The sequence below is a fragment of the Rhipicephalus microplus genome, chromosome 4 (genome assembly GCF_043290135.1).
Source record: "Rhipicephalus microplus isolate Deutch F79 chromosome 4, USDA_Rmic, whole genome shotgun sequence".
Taxonomy (NCBI): domain Eukaryota; kingdom Metazoa; phylum Arthropoda; class Arachnida; order Ixodida; family Ixodidae; genus Rhipicephalus; species Rhipicephalus microplus.
Window position 1 is genome coordinate 26,776,948 of NC_134703.1, and position 21,670 is coordinate 26,798,617.

A 21,670-nucleotide genomic window follows, 5' to 3' on the forward strand; every position below is an offset into this window, starting at 1 on the left:
GTCTGTCTGTCTATCTGTCTGTACCTTTACCCTTTTGTCCGCCGCAACGATACCCTAACAGCGCCATGCGATACCCCAAACGGCCAACCCCATCCGCAGCGCCCACCAATAATTGCTCAAGTTTCAGCGTTCTTACTTGAGTGATTGTCAATTAAACAAACGTCGTCGAAAGACGATAATCTTGCGTGTGGAGAGAGTAAACAAAACGCTTATTTGATGTTCTGCGTGAGAAAATCAGTGAATTGTATTCTGGAAGCGCTGCGTTAGAGAGTCTCGATCCGTGCAGAAGGCGAACGAACGCACTGAGGATTAGATGTATCCGGCTGAGCCCTTTAGATTGGGCGGTGGCTCCCGCCACCTAGCACGTTAGACACGAACGCCATCTGGCGGAAGGCGTGAGCGCCCGCGGTGAAAGGTGCGCGCCTGTCTCAGAAGCGATAAGGAGTAGAACGCAAAACGACGGACAGGTGCCACCACCGCGTCGTCTTAGCAAAGCGTTGGAAACACTTGCCTTTTGTAGCGTTAGCTACACTGGCCTCGCTGGGCCGATTTCGCGTGACACTGGTCTGCGCATGCGCAGTGATATCCCGCCGCCGCCACGCGCAGCTCACCGCCGGTGTGCGCGCAATTCGATGCGCTACGTGGACGCTCAGTGGTGTCACGCACCGGAGCCGGCACCTCCCTCGCAATCGGCCGTGGCCGCGCGCGACTCGCCGCCGCCGGTGTGCGCTTTCCGGAGGAGTGCCGTCATAGCCTTGGTAGACATATGGACGCCGACGCGCGCGCCTTCCCTGTGCAGTCGCCATCTGTCACTGCGCTGGAGCCGCTTGATAGCACCTCTGACTGGCGTTTCCCACTGTGGTATAGCCATGGAGAAGGAGAGTGCAAATGCTGCTGAACGGTGCAGTAGAGCGGAGAAGCTTAACTTATCAAATCCCGAAGTAGTTGCCCGGCAAAATAAATATACATGTGCCACATAACACCTATACCGTGTGTGTGTCATTGGAACAGCTGTAAGCATGATATCTGGAAAGCTAAGAATAATCAGCTGAACCTTTGCTAACGCTACGTATATCCTGGCATAGCTGAGCTAAGCCACTGCCATTTTTTGAGCGTCGCGTTACACTGTCAGCGCAGCGTGATAAATGCCACGGTTTTTAGAATTACTTGTGTGTGCCTTGTCTGGTGTAAAGGCATATATATGCCTCACTATCCTCATTCCCACTATCCTCATTCCCTAACGCCAATCTTCGCAAGGACTGATACTTTTCGGTACTCCTTCTTCCCACAAACAATACATGATTGGAATAAACTAACCGAAGCATTTCCTCAACGCCCTTGACCATTTGTGTAAATACTCTTCTTCCATGACTTCCTTGAATGGTATTATCACCTTGTTGTTCAACTGTTACTTTTTTTTAAAGCCATAACCCCTCTGTCTTATAGCAAAGAAATTGTGTAAAAAACGCTTTGCAACCTTGTTTCATTCTGTTATTTAGCGTTTCATGTATGCTCACCCTGCTTGGACTTTTTGTCTGCAGTATTCTATAAATAAATAAATAAATAAATAAACATATAAAACATCGACGTGTTGTTATGGTGCCTCAGATATGCGTCTTTCCTTCATGTGTTCGTCCGATTGCATGCGCAACGACACATACCATAGGGTTAGTGTCATACAAAGTGCACTTCAATATAGCTTCGACATACAGTCGTCGAAGGCTAATGCATAAGAGACATCGAGCGCCATTTTTTAAATGAAAATTTGCATTTCCTAGCGAACTTCAGTGACTTTGACCGTATCTACCTGTCTGTCTACGCGTCTATCTAGCCGCCTATACGACGTTTAGCTCTCCTGGCCATGGGATCTATACCAAAACTGGTGTGACACAAAATGACTGTACGACGAGCATAAGTGACTAGCCATAACATGAAAATCATGACATGTATGTCATGAATGTCATGATTTAAATGTCAAGCTCTTGCTGTTGTTGCGGTGGTCTAGTTCACATGACATATTGCAAAACTGGTATGGTAGGACGTGACGGCATGATGGACACAAGTGAAAGGCCCTAACGTGGAAATGCCCACGAATACACGCCACGCTGATTGTACGCTCACAGTCGTTTCGCTCACTTCACATATACCAAGTACGGTATTACGGGATGTGAATGGATGACCAATGTATGTGACTGGTGCAAGCACGATAATCATGACATGCGCGTCACGTAAGAATATGACTACATGCCACGCTCATAATGCGCTCGCGGCCATTTGGCTAGCTTCAGATATGTCAAATTTGCTGTTACGGGACGTGAATGAGCGGCGAAGCTAAATGACACGTCCAAGCGTGACAGTCGTGATATGCGTGCCATTTAAATCACGACTACACGCTATGCTCATAGCGTGCTCACGGACGTTTTGTTAGCTTCACATATAACAAATTTGGTATTACGTGACGTGAATGGACGACGAACACGAAGGCCAGGCACCGATCTTAAAGTGAAAAATCAACCTTCCTCATTCGTTCTTCGCGTATGATCAATTCCCTCTGTACGTGTGATCATGTCAATATATTTTTCACACATTGATCGTATTTCGGTCACAAATATTTTTTTTGCAGTCGTGGTACGAGTATGTCAGCAAAAACACCATGAAGTTTTGCTTTCGTTATTGTCATTCCACATCCGAATAGCCATTGCTCAGGCCTCACCTCAGGTTTTTCGAATTAATCTTTCGCCTTTTTCGTTGAAGAACATGGGGGGGGGGGGATATAAGTTAAAGCGAATTCGGGAGGTCAATGTAACGTGCGTCTATTCCGCTACTCTACGCACAGAAAAAGATTTAGGAGATAAGCAGAAGAAAAAATGGGAACACGAAGACTACCGGCTTCATCCGGTAGTGCATATTGACGTCGTCAAAGCTAATTTCTAAATGAGCACAGGTCTGTTTTGAGATTCTGAATATACTTGCCACGGCGCTGAGCACCGTATGGGCTAATGCATGTGACGTCGGTACAAACACAAGCTTTCTTGAAGTGGTTATAAAGCCAGCAATCAATACTTTTTCCAGGAATGGTAGATGCAAATTAATAAATTATAAGTTAAGTTGGGTAACTATGAAATATTTCAGTAACAGTTTGATGTATTCAGCACACGCCGTCATGAAAACATGTTCTTGAAAAGGCTGCAACTTCATTCTCAGTTTCTCGAGTGCTGGCTTGGATGCAGCTGTGCAGTTTGTGTGCCTATAACACGTTTGCGTCAGGGAAGTCTAATAAGGAAAAGTTAAAATTTCAACATAGGGGGGAACGCATATTCTTTAATGCTTGGGCAAAAAAATAAACCCCTCTGTGGAGGTTTGTGTCCCAACTGCATTAGTTAGCCAGATGAAGGTACGCTGGCAAGTCAACAAACAAATTGCGCCTAAAGTGTCTTTGAATCGAAACCCATCTTTAGTGCAGTGGCATTTTTCTTTCCATACCTTCCCCCCCCCCCCCCCCCCGCTTTTTTTGTCCATAGCAAAGTCGTTGCTGTGTCAATATAATATAGCTTTGCGAATGCGTGTCGTTCTGAACATTTCTCCACGCATTTTTTATAATTTTTTGCGTTTTTATTTGGTCAAGATGCGCGTGTTATTGAAAGGCACTACATGCTTTCACGTTTCCAAGGCACATCGAAGAACGATTGAATGCGGTGTTTGGGAAAAAATATGTTTTCCTTCTACACACCTTCATAGCACGCACTGTTGACGGGCTGCGCAATGGGTAATTCATGACTGGCTGTCACAGCGTGCTACAGTGACGCAGCCTATCATTAGCCACAGTCGAAGGAGCACGCCCTCTCAATAAAGAGCCGGGTCGTTGGAATCAGTGGAGAGAGCTCGCCTGTTTCAATCGCAGCAAACAGTGACAAGGTCTACTGGCAAGAGGAAATCGCCGTCTTCCTTCTTTTGTTTACAATGTCCGAGAGTAAACAATCAGGTACAAAGAGACTGCGAGTCGAATCACGCAGGTAACTACTCTAGTCTGATCGTGTTGAAAGATCACACCTAACTGCTTACCCTGTTTTGGCAAAACTCGCCAGAGTGTCCACCAGGTCGTTTGAGAACTGGAGCTCTTTCGAGAGTGCGGATTCGTCCGCCTTGCTCGTTCTGCTGGTAAGCTTGTCCGTGGTGGCCAGGAAGAAGGGCAGCTCGTCCATGTGAGTGGCCGTCACCCACTCTTGCCACATGCTGCGCACCGGCCGGTGCGTGAACTCGTAGCGCAGCAGCGTGACGTTGCTGTCGAGCGCCGACGAGGCGTACAGGTCAGTGCCGCAATCGAACGCGCCCTCGGTGAGGGGCAACGAGAGGTTTTTCTCGATCTCCCACTGCTCATGGGGGGCGCCGCTTTCGTCGAAGTAGAGGCGCGAATACTTGGCGCTCGTCGCGAAGTCAACGTTGAAGAAAGTTTTCACTGTCAGCCTGAACACCGTGGGACCATCCAGCTTTCCATTCAGCCACTTGAGCTGGTCCAGCATGGCATATACCAGGTACGCCCCGTCGTCTTGCGTGGTGCCGAGAAAAATTTCTTTGACGTTGAACGGAATGTTCAGGTCCAGCGGGTTCCGGTGTAGGAATGAGTCTCCGTAGCCTGGTAAGATCGTGACAAACTTAAAGGGAAGAGCCTTGGTCGTCTCTAGTGCGAGTTTATGTGCGTCCCACTTGCGCATGCAGCGAACGATCTCGTCCCTCTGGGCCTCCACCGGCAGCTTTGCGTCGGCGCAGCCAAGGTGATAGCTCAAAGTGCGGAAGTTTTGGTGCTGGTCGGCGTGGTCCGAATAGGATAGGGCCTGTGGTGTGCCGCTGAATAGAGCCGCCCGCTTAAAGAGCCCTCGGCTGAGCTCGGATATAATGTGATAGCTAACGGACATGCCTCCGGCACTGTGTCCGGCTAAGGTGATGGCATCGGGGTCCCCGCCGAAGTGCTTGATGTTCTTGTGAATCCAGCGAAGTGCTTCGACCTGGTCGTACATGCCCATGTTACCTGGAGCTTCCGGTGAAGATGCGTTGAGGAAACCGAACAGGCTGACTCGATAGTTGAAGTTGACGTACACGACTTGCGCACGTGCCGCGAAGTCGAGGCCATCATAGACGTCCAGGGCGCTCGAGCCCCAAACAAAGAGTCCTCCGTAGACGAAAGTGAAGACTGGCAAGAGATCATCGCATGACCCCTCGTCCTTGTTGCATTCAGGTCGAGGAACCCAAATATTCAGATAGAGACAGTCTTCGGAAGTGTCCTCGATGTTGATGTTGACACTTCCTGGCAATTCAAAACTTGTCTGCACGCACGCCTTGGGCTTTTTCACAGCCTGGAGGGTTTCCGTCCAAGGTGCAACGGGTTCGGGCAACAAGAAGCGCCGCTCACCTGTTGGGGGCTTAGCGAATGGAATACCCAGGTAGGCATCCACGACAACGCCGTCCTGACCTCGAAGTCTGACACCAGCGACGGGACCCGAATCCGTGTGCACCACCGGCGCCCTAGATTGAGAATTCTCGCTGTTCGCCCCGGCACAGCACGGCAAGCAAGTCAACCCGAGGATAGCAAAGGTAGCAGTGGCGACCAGCGCGAACATACTAGGACATCGTTGACCACTGGCTTGGTGTCCCGCCGTCCTCTTCACCAGCATCCGTGGAATCTGAGCGACAACCGTCTGCATGTCCGTTGCTGTCCGTTCGCGGAAAGGCTTTGTTCTAGGGAGCACCGCAAGCTGCGCTCTTCGACCTGAGTGCCAATAGGATTCCGCAATTATTAGTGAAGCCGAACGCCCGACGTCACGGAACGACTTTCTTCCGACCCTACTTTCTTCTTCATTTATATTTGCTGTTCATTAATCGCCCGGGAAACCACGAGTTAGCGCGCGCGCGATTCTCCCCCGTGAGAGGAGGAAAGATAGTACGAGCACCCTTTTTGCTTTTCGTCGATGTTTCGGTTTCTTGGCGCGCCACCATGCGGCCGGCGCGTTGAGCTCGCCACGGTTCGTTCAGGCCGTATCTTGCGAGCGGCAATTTCTCTTCAGTTTTCCCTTTCTTTCCTAAGCTGCTTAACAGACACCATTAAGGTCGCTCGGCGAGGTCGGCGGCATGATCGCATGTCCACACGCGGAAACCATGCGATAGTGAGCCCCTTTAGCGCGCGTCGCGGTGGACGCTTGGCTCGCATAATCGTCGAGTGTCTCCGCAGGACGACTATATAGCGAGCAAGCTGTAAAAGCCTCAATTCCCGTGTATATCTGTGTAATCGCAATGCGTGATTCAGTGCAAGAGCAATGGCAACGCCGCGAGTCATAGAGAGAGGGATGGCCCCGATTTTCTGCAACCACTCTTCATTGTCTTTCCAGTTCCCTCAGCAAGCGTCACACTTCACGCCTCGAGCGAGCACGCACAGCCAAGGCAAAGAAACGTTTCAGCTTGATTCAAAAATTGAATTAACAGGTTTCATTCGTATAAGTGGCGGAACTTCCTGTACTCTTTTTTTTCTATATAGCTGTTTGGAACGGCTGCTCGATGCCCAAGGCGTCTACCTCAAAAGCGCCCAAATTGGGATCAAGGACACGTGATACACGCGATACGCGCCTTTCTTCTCGCCAGGTCATGAGCCGGTGTGAGGGCAAGTGTTATTGCTTTCCGCGCTGCTTACGTGTGCACTTAGCGTAAACAAGGAACACAGACGGAGCACGTTCCGGAAGGATGGTGGCAGGTATATTTAGGACGCACGCACAAACGCGGGATTTCTCACTTTCGAAACGGTCTCGTAGGGTATTCCCGAGCGGCGGCGTGTTTGCCGTGCATATTCTTTTATCAGAGCTAAATAAAAGCGCACAAACACAGCAGGCTAGTTTGTAAGGGAGAGATCATGCGTTATTATACAAGGTTTTCATGGAAAACGAGTGCGGCCATAGCATAAGCAATTAAGTCGTATAAGTGGCCACTGGTGGCTCAGTCCGGTTTGAGGTATTCCGACTTGTGAACGTTGATGCAGCGTTGCTAAACATAATCCGGTGTTCTCCCACCAAACTGTGGGCACTGGCACGGTGTCAGCTTTTGCGAATAAAACCCGAAGGTCGCAGAAGCCAAGAGAGAGAGACACAGAGAGAGAGAGAGAGAGAAATAAAAGGAAGAGACAGGGAGGTTAACCTAGAACTCGTTTGCTACCCTGTACGGGGGTGGGGAAAAGGGTCGGAAAGATGATAGAGATATATAAAATAAATTAGAAATTAAATTCACATGCGCACACGTTCAGGGAGTTCCGATCACAGTCGTTCGGACAGGCCGGTTGAACGCAAAAAGCGCAGGAGCGCCTTCACAGCCTTCTTCTGCGACATTAAGTCCTGTCGGCAGCGCAAGATTCTTTTTTCCGAAAGAGTCTGGTTGTTCAGTTCGTCTAGTGCATTGCAGAGTGACTGTCTCTGCGAGCAGTATTGTAGCATTCGCACAGAATTTGCCAAGTTGTTTCGTCATTGCCGGAATGGTCACATGCAGCAGTGTCAGCCATTCCTATGCGGAACGCGTACGCATTGGTAAATGCAACGCCCAACCATAATCTGCACAGCATAGTAGCGTCTCGTCGGCGTAGTTCCCAAAGAATTCGAAGACTGAGAGTTGGGTTGAAGGTACATAACCGTGCATTGATGAAAAGTGATTCGTTCCATTGTGAAGTGGTGCGATTGCGAGCAAGCATCCGGAGTTTCCGTGCAGCATCAGTTCTGGAGAGCAGAATTGATATTTGATCGCTTTCAGTATGGGCAGAAAGGGCAGCTCAATCAGCCTGCTCATTGCCAATTATTTTACAATGACTTGGAAGCCATCGAAAGGCTATTTCATGTCCTTTCTCAATGAATTGGTGAGTCTTTTCTGCAATTTCGAATACCAGCTGCTCGTACAGGCCGTGGCGTAAAGGTGATAGTATGGATTGCAGTGCCGCCTTTGAGTCACTGAAAATTGTCCTTTTTTGTGACTGTTGATCGCTGAAGAATTGCAATGCGGCACGAAAGCTGTGAGCTCTGCTCCCGTTGATGTCGTAAGGTGGGAGGTCTTGAATTTTCTTGTCGTGTCTTTTATTGGTATAACAAGTGATGCCGCTGAACTCTTCTGTAAAACAGAGCCGTCAGTGTATACGTGTATACAGCCTTGATACGTCTCGTATAACAGGAGCAGAGCAAGCTGCCAAAGAGTGGGTGGCGACATATCAGTTTTTTTTTTTCTGGATGCCAGGCATAGTTAGCCTGATGTCAGCCTGAGTCGGGCACCAAGGAGGAATGGAAGGCCTGGCGGCGGGTGTGAATCATGTGAAAGCCTGTTGGCTGGTGTTAAGCCAAGCTTGCTAATATTCTACATAACGAAGAGAATGTCTTAACAAAACTGACCGCATCTCGACAGGCATCCTCTACAAGCAGAGAAACTAGCCTGGTCTGTTTGAAAGCTCATATTCTTAAGCTTTTCACCATTTTCGTATTCATATTGAACGCTACACGAAGTTATAGCTTCCTGGTTCCGCTGCGTGCGCCACAGCTTTCCATTGCGCAACCGACTCTGACAATGAACATTTTTTTTTTACTTGTTTGCCGAGAGTACCGCTAGTATGAAGATTCTTATTAAGGCCTACTATGCGATGTGACGGTGTGACCCAGTAAAGTCCGCGTTTCTACACTGAAAGCTACGCGCATGCCAAATAGCAGAAACCAGCAGTGTCCAATCGCGCAAAGCACTCAAACACATTCTTCACAGTAGCCGCATGCGGACAAACCTACCATCCTAGAATGAGAGAAAAAAATGTACGCATCTTATCCCAGTGAATCACGATGAGTGGGCGAAGCACTAGGGATTTCTCTTAGCGTCAACCCCCCATGACATTGCACACTCGTGCATGTGAATGTGTGACAACGCGTTTGTGCGCTACATTCAATTCATTTCTGCTGTTGAGCCGCCGCTCTACGTGCCCTCAACTCATGAGTAGCCGCTTGTTGTCGCCGTTGCGCTTTGTCCTTCCCAGGCGAGAGCGCTTTCACAATCGTGTTCATCCAAGGCAGAAGAAACAAATGTGTGGTCTGAAACGTGTTTATTCGTCATCTTCATCAGCGTGATCACCGTCGTCATGACGTAAAGTGTATACCTTGTATGTGTTGTGCCGTAATGGCAGAACGAGATTGTGTGGTCTGGATACGCTTACACTTCATCGTCATCAGAACTGTCGTCATCGTCAGACGACGGACAAGTCTCGACCCTAAGGTGCATCACCTCTAAAGCTCCGTGGAATGCACCAGGATGCGACTTTCATCTCAATATTACGCACAGAACCATACGAAAGTAAGTAGTCCAACTTCGAACCGCGGTTCGCCATCTTCGAACATTTTTACACTACTGTGGGAGTTCTGAAAAGCCTGTTTCTCGGGACAGGTCTTTTGCGGTCTTTCTTTCTTTAGCTCGTACAGGACAGATAGTAAGGACGGGCTTGGGCGATGAAATATCTGCACTGCAAGAACAGTGCAGGCACCAAGCAGAAGTGTGAAGGCGGCCTCTACAAGTGCAATGCATTCGGTTTTGTTCCTCTCAGTGGTGCGACTAACGTGTACAAACAAGAATTTCTATCTATGGCATGGCAAGGTTCTGCTTGGACAAATATGAGTCCATTCGTCGAAACGTTGGCTTCAGGTTCGACAATTTTTCATCACTTCAGTCATCCGTCTCTTCTTGAATTTCGGACCCACTCGGAGTTCTGCGGTTGAGTAGCATAGAATGAAGTTCTTTTATTGCCATGGGCATATAAAAGTGCTCATTAGCATGCCGCCTATGCAGTCTAAGGACACGTTAAGGAGCCTATGCACTCGTCATGCAAGTTATTCATGCTAATTGCAACGTCGCGACCCCTCTGATAAACATCTATGCTTATACAAGCGGCTCTCTGTCCCGCTGCCTAATCACGTGATTAGGCCGCGAGAAGGCAGCCCCGGGCCATTGTCCTCGGTTGTGGCCCTACGCACACGTCAAAGCCCCTCGCAGCCGTTAATCCGAAGGCCGTGCACCCAAAGCGTCGCATGGTGAAAGGTAGCGGTAATGAGTTCTTTTTTTCTTTTACGATAGCGGGGACGAAAATGAATGCTACGACCGTGCTCTTTTCACGCGAACATACACCCGCAAGCGCTTTGGTCCCGTTGGGCGCGCCTGTATTTTTTTTTTTTCAAATGGGAGTACGTACTCGATGTCATCGATGTGAAGGTAGCGTTCCACAAAATACCCGCTTGTACACATCCGTGACCTATTATATCATGGCTACTTTGCAGAGCACTAAAAGAGTCGCACGTTACCGCAGATACGTGGCACACATGATTTCAATAATAAAAGGTTAGCTTTCTAAGCGTCCGCGGTACACCACGCACTCCTCGTAAAATGACCCAATTACTTGCGTAAAGTATCGTTCAAATATTCATTCACTTACTTATTAGGGGCATTTTTGTTCTCGGTGCTAAGTACTTAAGTCTACTGAGGTAAGAAATTACTTTTACTGTTGCTCTTTTTCAGTGAGAGCTCAATTGCCAACTTTATTTGAAGCTAAACGCTATTTCTCTTTTGAAGGGTCGCGCCTCCCACGTCTCTTCGAAAGAATATAATGGTATCCAAAAGAGTTAATATAAAAGGGAGTCATGTGTGTGACAAATGAGGCTCAGCAGAGAAAGTAACTGGTAATCTTTATTTCTTAGAATGCTGCTTTGGCGTCGTTGCAGTCAGAAACCATAGAAAACATGGAAATGACAACTTAGATAGATATGTGGGGTTTAACATTTCAAAACCACCATATATTGGAGGGCTCCGAAAATTTTCGAATTTTCGAAAATTTTCGATGTTCTTTAACGTGCACCCAAATCTGACCACACGGGCCTTCAGCATTTTCGCCTCCGTCAAAAATGCAGCCACCACAGCCGGGATTCGATCCCGCGACCTGCGGGTCAGTATCCGAGAACCTTTGCCACTAGACCACCATGGCCAGACTGGAAATGGCCACTACATGTTCAGCGGCGGTACAATGGTATTCCAAAAGTTTAAAAAGTTTATAGAAGGTTTGTAAAACAAGACAAATAAACAAAAGGAGATCATGCAGAAACGTGAGAGCTCAATTATTTAAAGACAGCTTTGTGCAGTAGTGATTGATTGAATAGGAACGGAGGCTGCAGAAAGCATGCGTCTGGGTGTGAAAATGCCAGATTTCGTTTAGTAAGTGTTCCACTCACTAATATCAAAAAGCAATTTTAATTTTATCAGATGAAACGCCATTTATATGACCCAAATGGGAACCGTCTCCGCTTGCAAAAGCCTTTATTTCTCAACACGTCGCAACTGCACTTTCTTATTAGGTCGCCATGCCTAGGTTGCTTAGGCAAATATGTCAACTTCGTTGATCCTTCCTGTACTGGTATCTCTCACAAAGTAAATCTTTTAATACTTTAAACTAGAACATACGCATCCGAATAGAGATTTTTCATCAACAACTGTACACTGAAATCCGGGGCGTAGCCAGAGGGAAGAGGGGAGGGGGGCAATCTGGGCCCGTGATTCCCTCCCCGAAATTGTTTTCGCCATGGCATAAAGAGCAAAAAATGACCAAGTTTGCCCCCCCCTCCCCCTTTCTTGTAAAAAAATTTGTAGCTACGCCCCTGACAGAAATTATTTACCAGGAGCTCTTCGAGAAAAGCCATGTTGAGACGTTTTTCCTGCAATTGATGTGCGATTTTTAAACCAGCTGATCCGTCTATAAGTTGGAGTATGAATCGCGAATACATATTTGTTCACTTTTAAAATGACCGATAGCCCACGGTATAAACTGTGGGTGTAGCGAAACCATCGCTCACCTTATCTTCGTGTGCACCCACTTTAGTGACCAAAGAGCAGCCCTCTCAGCCGCGCTAGGCCTCCTGGACAACAGCGCTTTGACAAAAGTCGAAATTCTAGGACACTGGCCTACCCAGAAGTCAGAGCGAGCCGCTACACACGTTGTGACAGTGCATTGACTACGCTGATGTGTTGCTTTAGAACAGTGACATAGGCACGACTTTCTAGCGTATATAGTTACTGACTATCTCCTTCTCGTTTCGCACCCCCCTTCCTCTTCCCAGTAGATCCGACCAGAGATTTGCCCTGGTTTTTCACTGTCTTTCTTCTGCCTTTTCTCCTCTCTCTTGGAGTAAGGTGTATAATCCCCACGCCTACAATAGCGCCAAGAAGGCTGAAGTATGTCAAAAATAATAATTAATTCGCAAAACACCCCGTCCTGCAAGGAAACAGCGCACAAACTGGACTGTGTCGAAAAAACTCCCAAGCCTTTCCCCGAGGGTGAACATGGTTAAGTGCGAATGCACGGGGTGATGCTATGAGGGGTATTTATTAATTCGCACTATTATATTTATTAATCACACTATGGTGCCTTTATGGTGTAATGGTTCCTGGGAATAGCAATTTGATCACACGGGGGAGTTTACGTTAACTCATTGGCGAATGCCAACGGATTTTAACTTTACTCCCCCTCACGACCCGCTCTCGACGGGAGACTGAGAGAAAAGGCGGGCGCGCGAGAGAGAGCGGTGCGCGCGCAGCTGCAGCGAGCGAGGAGAGCGGAGGAGCGAGCGAAGGGGGAGGGGGTATAAGGCGCGTTACTGACACCGATATCAGCGTCGCGTCCGTGGCTTATTCGGTAGAGCGTCGCGCTGCGGCCCGCCAAGTCCTGTTTCGTTTAAAGATAGAGAGAAGACTGCGGACGCCGCCGACGGCGGTGGATGGTTTGGGGTCGCTTATAGAGTGTATTCACACTTAAAAGACACATGCACTATTTGGAGAGTGCGAAACGTCAGAATAGATGGCTGCGTGTGGTACGTGGCAGCGTGCCCACTTTAGGGCTGAGGCTGGAGGTAACAGCGCTTACAAACGAAGACAGCGTTGTCCGAACGTGCGCTAACCAACCGGAGCCTCAGTGCGTGGCGCAGTCAAGGTTTGTCGTTCTTCGTACCGGCCTTGTTCCCGGCTTAGGGAGCCCGAAACAGCCGCCAAACGACGGCGATCGACTCTCTCGCATGTTCTGCTTGTTCGTCCTGGTTCTCAACCTTCAGTCTGTGTTTCGGTATACGGAATTTACAGCCCACGTAGCTTGGCCGTCGGTGTAGCTTGTTCGTACGGCGTGTGACCTTCGGTTTCGTTAGCTGTTAGTGCGACAGGCGCAAGGTTCTGGCGAAATGTAAGTAATTCAATTTATTCGTAGTTTGAGGTCGAGACATTAATTTTCTTTGATGGAAGACCGTGCAGTTCAATACGACCTTCGGTCCTCTGCTGCTCTAGAAGTGCATATGAGAAGCTATATTACTTATGTAAGCCGCTGCCTTCGCACGTCGTTTCCCAAGGTCGGTAAGTTATGGTGTATTAGAAGGTCGAAAGTGGAACGCGAGTACAGCAGTCACGCACAGAACCATAATGAACCATAAGATCTTCGTTATAAGTCCCTTTTTGAAATATATATATATATATATATATATATATATATATATATATATATATATATATATATATATATATATATATATATATATATATATATATATATATATATATATATATATATATATAGTACGTGTTGATAGTACGTGCCGTCAGCGAAAAGCACGGGCACGCGTATTGCAAAAGCACACATTTTTTGTTTTTGTTTTTTTTTTTTGCAGCAACCATCCGCATCACATTTTCTCAGACATGATCTCTCAAGAGACAGGCTCCTCGTATATTCGCCGGGCAGATCGACATCAGCACCGACCTTTTCTGTCTTTTCGTTCTCCGTGTTGTCAGCAGCTGATTAACAAGCGCAGTGCCGCTTAGGGACTCGCGTGCACTCGGGACATATTTCACAGCTCCCCATGAGGAAAATACTGACACTCCTGATATGACAACTCTTTGTAACGAAGATCTTCGCCGTGCAAAAAGTGTGCAGTCCCTTCATTCGGGAAGGTTGCTGATTCTTGAAAACTTTCCGTCCTTCTTACTTCGAAATCAAGTCCGCCACGACGCTTTTCTCTTTTTCCCTCACTCTTCACGGCACTCTGTCAACACGTAATTAAGCCTGAATTTCATACCATTATCTAATGAAGCACCTTTCGTGGCATTTTTTTCGCTTCTGCTTTTCAAGATATCGGACATATATATAAAATATATTGAAGCAAGGACATCACAATATTCGCTCAGTTTTTCGTGTGTGTCGTAATGTTTTGCAAAAAGAGGTTTAAAAGAAGGAAAACCGGAAAGAAAATACGTTATCATGTGATAAGATTGTACTCTTTTTTGTTGTTCATGGTGTTGTTGTTGATTTGACTTGAATTTCACAGCAGCCTAATGCAATATTGAAAATACATATGAATTTTGTATGTACTGTAACCTCGGTGTGCATTGTACTGAGATGACAGTTGAACGTAAAGATGGCATGATAATCTTTACCCCTCAGATTTGGGTGCACGTTAAAGAACCCCAGGTGGTCGAAATTTCCGGAGCCCTCCACTACGGCGTTTCTCATAATCATATGGTGGTTTTGGGACGTTAAACCCCACATATCAATCAATCATAATCTTTACCTTGCAAGTTCAAGAGAGAACCGATAAACTTGGGCAAGCTTGTGTTTAAAACTTCTGCCAGCCTCAAGGCGCATATATACCGACCTCAGCACGAGAAAATGAATGTCAAGAACAGCTTCCGTACGCTTTCCGTGGGGTTTCTCCTTCCTTGACCTTCCTGCCCATATCGAACTAATCTCGGATTCCCACCGTCCGTGCCACGAACGCGTGCCCCAGTCCACGTTCAAGTCTAAGGCCGATCGTATCGAGTACGGGTGATCGTCGCTGAATAACGAACCCCCATTACGCATAAGCCTGCGGAGCCGCTTTTTCTCAGTGAAAGCGCTGCCAACCATAGATAGCGATCGAGGGTCACTGCTATCGCGAGCGTGCGCTGCCGGTCATTGATCTAGCACGCTCGTTTCGTTTTCGCCGAGCTTGCTTTATCATGCGTCAACATCACTCGAGACGCGCACAGCCTGGCAGTGAAAGTGCCGATAGTTATGCAACCGCAAATGAGAGTCCGCATAAGCGTCGCCAACTTTGTTTGTTTTATTGCAAACGAGCCGCTGATCTATATCAGCGCGCCTCACTGTAGTCATACGCTGACTCGCTTGGCGCGAGAGGCGTGAATGGATGCGTGCTATGCTTGTTTGCCCGAGATCGCAACTGGGAGGGAGAGGGGTTTCCGATTCAGTCGAATTAGCACCTTTCATGTGCATTTACCGACTGTTGTGAGTGATTGCATCACATATATCGACGTCTGAGCAGAGCCGCTAAGTACGAGCACTATATGACAGAAATTTCAGCCGTATAGCTCATGGATGCGGGCTTTGATCTGGCCGCTGCAGACACATTTATGCGAACGATCAAAACGCCCGAAAACTTTTATACACTTAAATATAAATGCCCGCTAAAAACTTACCGGCTGTCAGTATAATTCACATTCCTCTCACTCAGTGTGCCTCACAATGTGACCATTGCAACGGTACATAGAAGCCCAGAATTTTATGTATAGGCATTCAGTGAGATCGCTGACAAAAGTTTTCGTCTGGGCGCTGTTTCACAATTGCACCAGTTCAACGTGCTGGAGAACCGCTATCCTCTTTCTCGAAGAGCGAACTTGAGCAGACGTGCTTTGAAAACTTCGCGATTCTCGAAGGGCGTGTGGCAACTGGAAGGCAGGTCAGCGACTCAATTGTCTTTTTTATTTAGACAGACGTATGTGTCATCAAGTGGTGACACGCCCTACTAACAACGTATGAGACATCAGGATTGCTGGTTATTTACGTCAAGCTAACTCTGCCTGCTGCAACACCAACACCACCTTAAATCTTCAAAGCATGAGTTTGCAACGAACTTCGCACACAATTCTTCACGGAGAGAGCGTGGTGGTCGCGAAAAGGCAGCCTTGCAAGTGTAAGTATGGGTTTGCAGAAAAGAAACGCAATGAAAAAAATACCACGATGAGAGCAACTGAGAAAAGCCAGCTTGTTCGACGTCGGCACCACATTGTCGTCCAAAATTTTCACACGATAGCTCGTCTTGGCCACGGGAAAAGTGATACGGGAAACCCCCGCTGAGCCAAAGGTGTGGAGTGCCAAGCGAAGTTGGGCACCCAACACGAAGACGCGCACCCGGACTCGATGAATGCGACAGAAGCGAGAACATTAGCATGAGCTACGTCCCACGGGAAATATTAGCGAGTAAGGGCAGTCGACGAGTAAATAAAAACGAGGAATAAAACAAGACCACGGGACATGAAGCGACGTCTTTCTCAGCCGAGGCAGCCATGTGGCCATGGTGTCGGTCTACAGCTTTGGGCGAGGTCATGGTTCAATTTTCCACCGACGTAGCAGCATTTCGATTGGGGCCAAATCCAATATACAAAAACAAAGTTCCTGGTCATTAAAGGAGCCCACCCGCTTCCACCATTAAAAAAAGGCAATTTGATGTATTTTAGGGGCGAAGCTTCTAAAGGCGTGGGCTGTGCGTCCCCTGTATGTAGCCACCTCTCGTTTAGTTCTTGCAGTGTTCACTAGACGGCGGCACCTGTAGCTGATGATTAAAAGATGCAATATGTTATAAACTATTGATTGATATGTGGGGTTTAACGTCCCAAAACCACTCTATGATTATGAGAGACGCCGTAGTGGAGGGCTCCGGAAATTTAGACCAGCTGGGGTTCTTTAACGTGCACCCATATGTTATAAACTAGACGGCGGTACTCGTTGTTCATGATGAAAAATGTGAGTTGTTATAAGAATAATGTCACATATGGCGCGTGTTATTGGTGGAAGGAAATCGTTCGATTTAGCGCGGCGACGTACGCTAGGGGGAGTGTTGTAATAAAATCAAATGGGCAAAATGTAAGGAAGATTCATGGTTTACCTCCGGAGCTTCGCCCACTCATCATCATTCACTTCATGGATATGGCGGCACTTTTTTTGTGTTCCTGGCTTCCCACGTATATGAATCTCTCTAAAGAGAAATCTCAGTTCTCCATGGAAGTCATTGTACTCCCGTAGGAGAGTCCTCGGACAGCCAAAAGAGAGCTGAGGTGTCTCTTCAGGGAGACCCACATACGGGCAATGTAAGGGCTCACCGAATGAAGTGCACATCTTGCAACACCGTCTGCTTCATGGCGGCACATCACGTAGCGCCACTTCAACAACTTGTGGAGCGGCTTCACATCACTGAACTAATTGTTATACTCGATTCTGGCCAAGCACTTTCAGTGCCTTCAGCGACTCCTTACAGGAAAAACAGATTTTCGCTGGCACATGTATATATACAACCACTCGCTTGACACGCACTCAAGTCAATAACATCTAGCCAATACCGCCCTTCATAAATGCGATATACGCACGTTTCAGGGCATGTGGACTTGAACTGCATGCTTGCGCAAAAATCCTAAAAGCAATAACCGCCATGAGCCCACCTTGCACTATTTTATCACTTTTTTTTCTCCTTCTACTGGCTACAACAATTTTAAATACGAAGCAAAGAAAAAAGCCGTAATTTGGTGACCGGTACTAGAATAATGCAGGCACAAATGCACAAATATATACTTTCTTGACGCTTCAACGCAACGTGTCGTGTCATGCGAGGTCACACTTCTGACAGCGCGAATAATCATTATTCGTGCTTATATGTAATTTTGCCTTAGATTCGTCCTGCCATTTTCTCCGTGGTATAGCTGCACTAAAAAAAAAGTACCTCAATGCACGGCGTGTGCTTAGCATTGAAAACTATTTTCCATGTAAGAAACTGCTATACCTGAAGTAAGGCAAATCTACATGAAACGAATAACCACCATCTACTTCTCTTCTTTCGATACTGACGTCTGGGATACACACGAGAAAATGTTGTAGACATACTCCTTTCAAATAATTTCGCAACTTTACAGAACATTCTGGATGACATGAAGCCACCAAATATGCTGGATTCCCACAGTTCGTGCCAGATGTGTAAGCTGATTTCGCACTAGCGAAAACACATTTCGGTTTAATTGTGTGCTTTTTAAAATCAATCTATTTAAAGTTATAGGACAGTAATTTGCTATATGCATTCATTGGCTTTGCTTGTATCATTTTCTATAAAATTTCATTGTGTTATTTTGTGAAATATAAAATATACACATTCAATTCCACCATTGCGACGCAAATCACTCACCCTGACCAGCAGAAATCACCGACCACTTGAACAAGCTCGTCAGAGAAGCGGTACTCGTCCGGTGTCGGTGGCTTTCGGTACACCGCCAACAGGTCCCGACTCACAGTTTCGTTCACCGCTTTCCGGTCCGAACGGAGCGTGCCCAGAAAGAACACAATGTCGTCATTGTGCGTAGCGCCGACGCTAGGATGCCAGGGGCTCCACGAAGGTCGGTGATCGAAAAGGAAACGGTACACGGTGACATTGTTCCTCTCTGCCAGCTCGGAGAACGCGTCCGCCGGACATTCGAATCCTCCGTCGTCGAGACTGTTCTTGATCCCCCTGAGCGCCGCCAACGGGTTTTCCACATCGTCCTCATCAATGTACGCATTCGCGAGGGCCCGGCTCTCGGTGAGCTTAATGTTGAACAGTGCCTTGATGGACAGCACGAGAGCCGTCAGACCATCGACGTCGCCGACTTCGAAGCCGTACTGCGCAGCGAAAACTTCCAGAAAGAGGGCCCCTTCATCCCGAGTGTTGCCTAAGAGTATGTCTTTCACGTTAAGTTTAATGCGATCATTTGCTACCGGACTATCTGGAAGGAAATCGTCGCCGTAGCTGGGCAACACCGTAACGTATCGGTACGCCAGCGACGCCATGGCGTCATCCACGAGCTTGTGAGCATCCACATGCCGCAGGCACTCGATCATGCCCTCTTTTTGTAGGTACCATGGCCGGTTATGGTCAACGCAGTCTTGCGACTGGCTGACCCGCCTAAAGTTTGCGCTCTGGTCTATAGTGTCGGCATAGGCGAGCGAAGATGGCGAACCGCTCAGCATGACGGCGCGATGGAACAATCCCTTGCTCATGGGGGAAATCATGTGGTAGCCGATAGAGATTGCCCCGGCGCTCTGGCCAGCCAGCGTCACCGCGTTAGGGTCACCGCCAAAAAACTCGACGTTGCCCCTGACCCACCTGAGCGCTTCCACCTGATCGTACAGACCCATGTTGCCCGGGGCGTCCGGAATCGAAGCGTTCAGGAAACCGAAGATGTTGACTCGGTAGTTGAGCGTCACGACGATGACATTGGCTCGGGCGGCGAGGAACACGCCGTCGAAAATGAACGCCGAGGATGTGCCCCAACCGAAGAATCCGCCGTACAAGTACACCAGAACCGGAAGTAGCTTCTTGCACGGGCTCTTGGACTTTGTGAGGCAGGTTCTCTCTGGCGTCCACAAGTTGAGGTACAGGCAGTCTTCAACGGTCCCGGACATGTTGAACGCCGCTCCCCTCATGAGCGGCAGGTCCGTCTGCACGCATCCCGGGTTGAACTCGGTGGCGTTGAGGACGTCGTACCACGGTTTTGCCGGCAGAGGTTTTCGGAACCGCATAGCGCCGATCGGGGGCTGAGCGTACGGAATACCGAGGTAGGCATCGATGAGCTTGCCCCGCTCCTTGAGGCGGATTCCGGTGACCGCGCCCTGACGGGTGTACACCAGCGGTGCCGGATCGTGGGCCCGAACCGCGGTGAGCAGGCCCAACAGGCAAGACATGGCGACCGTTACCTTTGCCATTTTTCGCTGAAAGTGCGGATGAACGGTTGTCGATGGCGTTCCTCGGCCTCCGGAGCGAAAAAAACAAACAAACGGAGAATTGCCGCGACTAGTTGCGGAGAGAGAGCGGGCCAAGGTTCCCAGCACTTGCTCTCACCGCGTGCTGTGAGCGTGCGTTTACACTCGCAGAGCAGCAAGGCACGAGCACAACTTCCCTTACCCTAAATCAAAGAGCTATGCAGCCTTCGTAAGCAGGCGATTCTGTTTATTTATAAGCAACTACAACGCACTTCCAAACGCCGCAACGCTGGAGTCGTTAGGTTATAACCTAACGACGTCAGCGTTGCGGCGGTTTGGAAGGCTATAGCCATGCATCAACCATTCCTGGCACCTCGTAAATGGTAATTTACTTCTTCCTTTCTCCATGGCCGTAAACAGTTTCGTTTCTTTACTAGACCACTTCTTTTTTTTTTCTTGTTCACTACTACCGATCAGTAAAATAATATCAAGTTGAAGGCTACCGAAAGCGGCTATAAGTATGGTGCTTACTAAGCGACCTATTTATTACATAAGCACTTTGGGGGTCACATCGTCTTAGGTCGGATGTATTAGGTTGCTCAAGGCGTTTCTTGGGGCAGCCTTGTATATGAAAAGCTCACCGTCCAGCTTATGAACTATTTCATGAGGCCACTGTGTTTCGCCAAAGCAGTCGATAAATATAATAATAAATAAGCATAACAAATTAACAAGAGTTAGTGACATGAAATTTTAAACGCACATATATCGCCAGTTCTTTTTTTTTTCAGCGTTCCTGAGAATTACTGATGAATCTAAACGGTGCAACATCGAGAATAGTACACAAATACAACAATAGGTCATGTACATTTCTTATAGTATAGTTGAATCAACAGATCAAAAGCTCAAATCGATAAAATAAAAACGTTAGTCAAAGTAGTCGCACTGCTTTGCTGGCATCTGTGGGCTTCTTAAGCCGCTGCTCTGTAAGCCCTGTAAAACTGACAGGAGCATGTGAGTTACGGAACCTCAACGAAACCGTTTCGATGGCTTTGCCGCCAAAATGATGCTTGAAATGGCAACGATGAAAAACGCCTAGTTGTTTCATGAAAAAAAAAAGTTAAAGCGATTTTCCGCAGCACCGTTTTCTAGTGTGCCATGTATGTTTGTAATGGATAGGAAAGCAATGTAAAAAGCTTTGTAGCACCGATAATTCAATGCTACAACACACGAAAAACGAAATTTTTAAACACATGAATATTTGCACATTCCTTGCACAAATGATATCTCCGTAAAAGTCTGCGTGAATGTGGAAATGTGCCAACTTTGAACTATCCTCAATCCCAACGGGTGCAGAAAGCACATTGCTCCCTGTGCGCACAAAGAATGCAAATGACGTTAAATTTATTCGGGTTCAATGTATACAGCGCAAAACTAATCCGACGGTTACCTTGCTTATGTGCACCGGAGCGTGAATCTTCTTTATCACAGGTTTTCATCGCTGTTCTACTCTTGCAGCAGGCGAGGTAAAAACGCCGTATGTTATACGAAAGTTGAAACGCACTTCTTGTTTCCTTGTCTCACTTGTCTAGCTCCCAGTAAAAGGGAGCTCTGAAATCAACAGGCAAATGTAAGTATGACCTTCATCGGTGCACTAATTACCTAATCAAAAAGAAGGAAGGAGGGGGGGAGGGAGGCTGGAGGTCAAACACGCTGTGGCCGCCGTTCGTTGCACGCGAAGGGATCGGCATCGCAAACGAAAACAGAGAAAGTCGTGACACGGGACGTTGTGGGGGCACGTTTGTTTGTATCCCGTTATAATGCGCCCTGCCGAAG

The 21,670-nt window shown here is 47.7% G+C and overlaps 2 protein-coding genes across 2 annotated transcripts in view; both read right to left on the reverse strand.

Moving 5' to 3' along the window:
* LOC119171776 (uncharacterized) overlaps positions 1 to 5,861 on the reverse strand; it is a 46,899-nt gene extending 41,038 nt beyond the window's left edge. Inside the window, exon 1 of the mRNA XM_075892073.1 lies at positions 4,063 to 5,861. Coding sequence (XP_075748188.1) covers positions 4,063 to 5,699 — 1,637 coding nt within the window. The 5' untranslated portion in view covers positions 5,700 to 5,861. The remainder of the gene's footprint in view (positions 1 to 4,062) is intronic.
* A 12,422-nt stretch (positions 5,862 to 18,283) lies between these two features.
* LOC142814136 (acetylcholinesterase-like) lies at positions 18,284 to 19,819 on the reverse strand. Its single transcript, XM_075892074.1, has one exon. It carries the CDS (start codon positions 19,817 to 19,819, stop codon positions 18,284 to 18,286), a length of 1,536 nt encoding a protein of 511 aa, XP_075748189.1.
* Between the last annotated feature and the right edge of the window lie 1,851 nt (positions 19,820 to 21,670).